The sequence below is a fragment of the Penaeus chinensis genome, chromosome 33 (genome assembly GCF_019202785.1).
Source record: "Penaeus chinensis breed Huanghai No. 1 chromosome 33, ASM1920278v2, whole genome shotgun sequence".
NCBI lineage: Eukaryota > Metazoa > Arthropoda > Malacostraca > Decapoda > Penaeidae > Penaeus > Penaeus chinensis.
In genome coordinates this window covers 14,463,166-14,465,665 of record NC_061851.1, presented here as the reverse complement: position 1 = coordinate 14,465,665, position 2,500 = coordinate 14,463,166, and the positions used below count along the sequence as shown (strand labels likewise).

The 2,500-nt window shown below is 64.4% G+C and overlaps 1 protein-coding gene across 2 annotated transcripts in view; it reads right to left on the bottom strand.

The window, feature by feature from the left end:
• LOC125043191 (nascent polypeptide-associated complex subunit alpha, muscle-specific form-like) overlaps positions 1 to 1,825 on the bottom strand; it is a 7,742-nt gene extending 5,917 nt beyond the window's left edge. Inside the window, exons 1-2 of one of the 2 annotated variants that reach the window (XM_047639191.1) lie at positions 760 to 1,825; positions 176 to 326 (exon numbers count right to left, since the gene is read on the bottom strand). In XM_047639191.1, coding sequence (XP_047495147.1) covers positions 176 to 326; positions 760 to 1,746 — 1,138 coding nt within the window. In that variant the 5' untranslated portion in view covers positions 1,747 to 1,825. The remainder of the gene's footprint in view (positions 1 to 175; positions 327 to 759) is intronic. The other variant, XM_047639192.1, reaches the window with a different exon arrangement.
• Between the last annotated feature and the right edge of the window lie 675 nt (positions 1,826 to 2,500).

Sequence of the window (2,500 nt, the reverse complement as noted above, 5' to 3'; positions counted from 1 at the left end):
TTATATATGTGTATATATATATGTGTGTATATATATATATATATATATATATATATATATATATATATATATATATATATATATATATGACACGTGCATAATCCAAATCGAACGCAGGAAAAAAGGCATCGCACTCGAGCTTCTGGAGACAAATCCGGACAAGCTGAAGACTCACCTTTCCTAGGTTTATCTGTTGACAGTTCGGATCCGTGCTCGCTGGCCTCGTCTTCGGCTGGCTCGGGCGAAGGTGGCGTGTCCTTGACGGAGATCTTGTGGCACACCTCGAACGCCTGGCCGACTGTTCTCACTATTCTCATGGCCTGACTCTGCAATGGAAACGGACACGTTAGATGACTGCTGCGTGTGAGCCACAGCCTCTAAGCCGAGAACGGGCGCGGTCGGACTCACCTGTTGCAACTGCGGCTATGGCTTAAGCTATGGCTAGACTGCACGAACACTTCTCACCCTTCCACCTGGGCCAAGCGGATGGACCAAAAAATAGGCTCCGTCGCCAGCCCCGAGCGTTTCGCATGACTCCACCTGAAGAACTTACCTTCCCTCCAGCTGACAGATCCACCTGTTCCCAGTCACCTTTCGCCCGCGTGAGACGCACACCTGTCTGCCCATCTTGCTCCTCTGACGCCCCTCCCACCCCCCTTACACGTCACTCCCCCCTCCCTCTCCCCCTCTTGTGTCGCACGTCACACCCCTCCCCCTCCCGGTGCTTGCCCTTGGCGCGGCCTCCGGCTTCGCACTTACCTCCAGGTCGATGTCCTCGAGGCTGACTGCGACGGCGGCGGGCGAGGCGGCGTCGCCGTGGGTGGCGCGCGGGCGGCCGTTGGTGAGGCCCCGCTCCGTGAGGAAGGCGACGGCCTGCTGCACGCCGGCCAGCGCCGACGGCCTCTGCTTCTTGAGGGAGCTGTTCCTGGAGGCCGGCTTGGCGGGCTTCGCCTGGCCCGGCGGCCGGCTTCCGCTCGGAGGCAGCGCCTTGCCCGAGGGCGCCGCCGCCTGCTGCGCGGCGCCGCCTTTGGAGGAGCCCGGACTGACAGGTGTCTTGGGCGTGGGCGTGGCCAGCGGGCTGGGACCCGCCTTCACAGGGGGCGTGGGAGGCTGAGCGGTCGACATCCTCAGCGCTGGGGCGGCGGGCGGAGTGCCGCCGGGCTTGGCGGGCGCGGGCGGGGGAGCGGCCTTCGCCGGCGCCGCGGAGGGGAGCGAGGGCGCCGCCGACTTGCCACTGGCTGTCGCCGGCTGGGCGCCAGGCCCGCCCTTGGCTGGGGCGGCGGGCGCGTGGGTGGGGCTGGTGGGCGGGGTCAGGATGGGCGTGACGGGGCCGGGCAGCACGCCGGGCACGCAGGGGGGGCCGAGCAGGCCGGGGTTGCCCAGCATGGACGTGACGCCCGAGACAGTGGTGGCGCCGGGCGAGGTGACGCACTGCGCGCCCGACGCCGGCCCGGGGTTGGCCACGCCGGGGACGCCGCCCAGGGCACTCAGCCCGCCCAGGCCCACGATGCCGGCGATGCTGTGCGGGCGGCCGAGGCTGTGGCGGAGGGCGTGGTGCGAGTGGTGTGGGGCGTGCAGGGCCGAGTGAGCGGGACTCGGGGGCGGGTGCCTGAGGGAGGCGCCGTGGGCGTGGCCGCCGTTTCTGGCGGGCGCGACGACCTCGGGCTCGCGGAAGGACAGCTTCTTGCGGGGGCGCTCGTCAGGGACGCACATGGCGGCGTCTGTGCCCCCGGGCTGCTTCAGCATGGCGGCAGGGGGCGGGGCCAGGGGGTGGGGCCAGGGGGCGTGGCCAGGGCGCGGCGCGGGGGCGTCCTCGAACCGCTCACAGGCAGGGCTCCTCCCTCATGTGCGGCGCGGCGGCCCGCCCATGCCCCAGGGCCTTTCCCTCGCCGCCCTCACCATCACCAGCCTTGCTACCGCCGCCTCTGGCTTCTTGCCCTCACGCCCACGATGTCTCTACGCCCACGCTGTCTCGGCTCCGCCTCCTTCTCTACGCTCGCAGGGACTCGCAGCCGCGGGTACACGAGAGCGCTCGGCTCATGCTCCGCTCGCCTTCACATGCTCAACCACAAGGCGGGGCGCGAGGTCTTGGCTCGGGCATTTTCGGGAAATTCTGCGTCCAAACTGTATTATGCATTCAAATTCTCAACAAGCTTTTAACTCATTTCCTGAAATATCATTATCTTTCATTCAATGCGTCAAACGTGAACACCCGCAGCACACGCACATGTAATACAGCAAATAAAATTTCCAGGCTTATTCCCCTCCACGCAAGGACCTCTCCGATCCCTTTTCCGTCGCAGGCAAAAAAACAAAACAAAAAAACACCGACGGCCGCCATTTCCCGACGAGGAACCAACGGCGCCACATCCGCCTCTATGTACGACCGAGGTATCGATGCACTTTGCCGACAACGTGCTCCCGCAAAGATAAGACGCAGCCCACAAACCCTTTTTCCGCCCCCCCCCCCCCTTAAACATAATTATATTTAGAACGAATG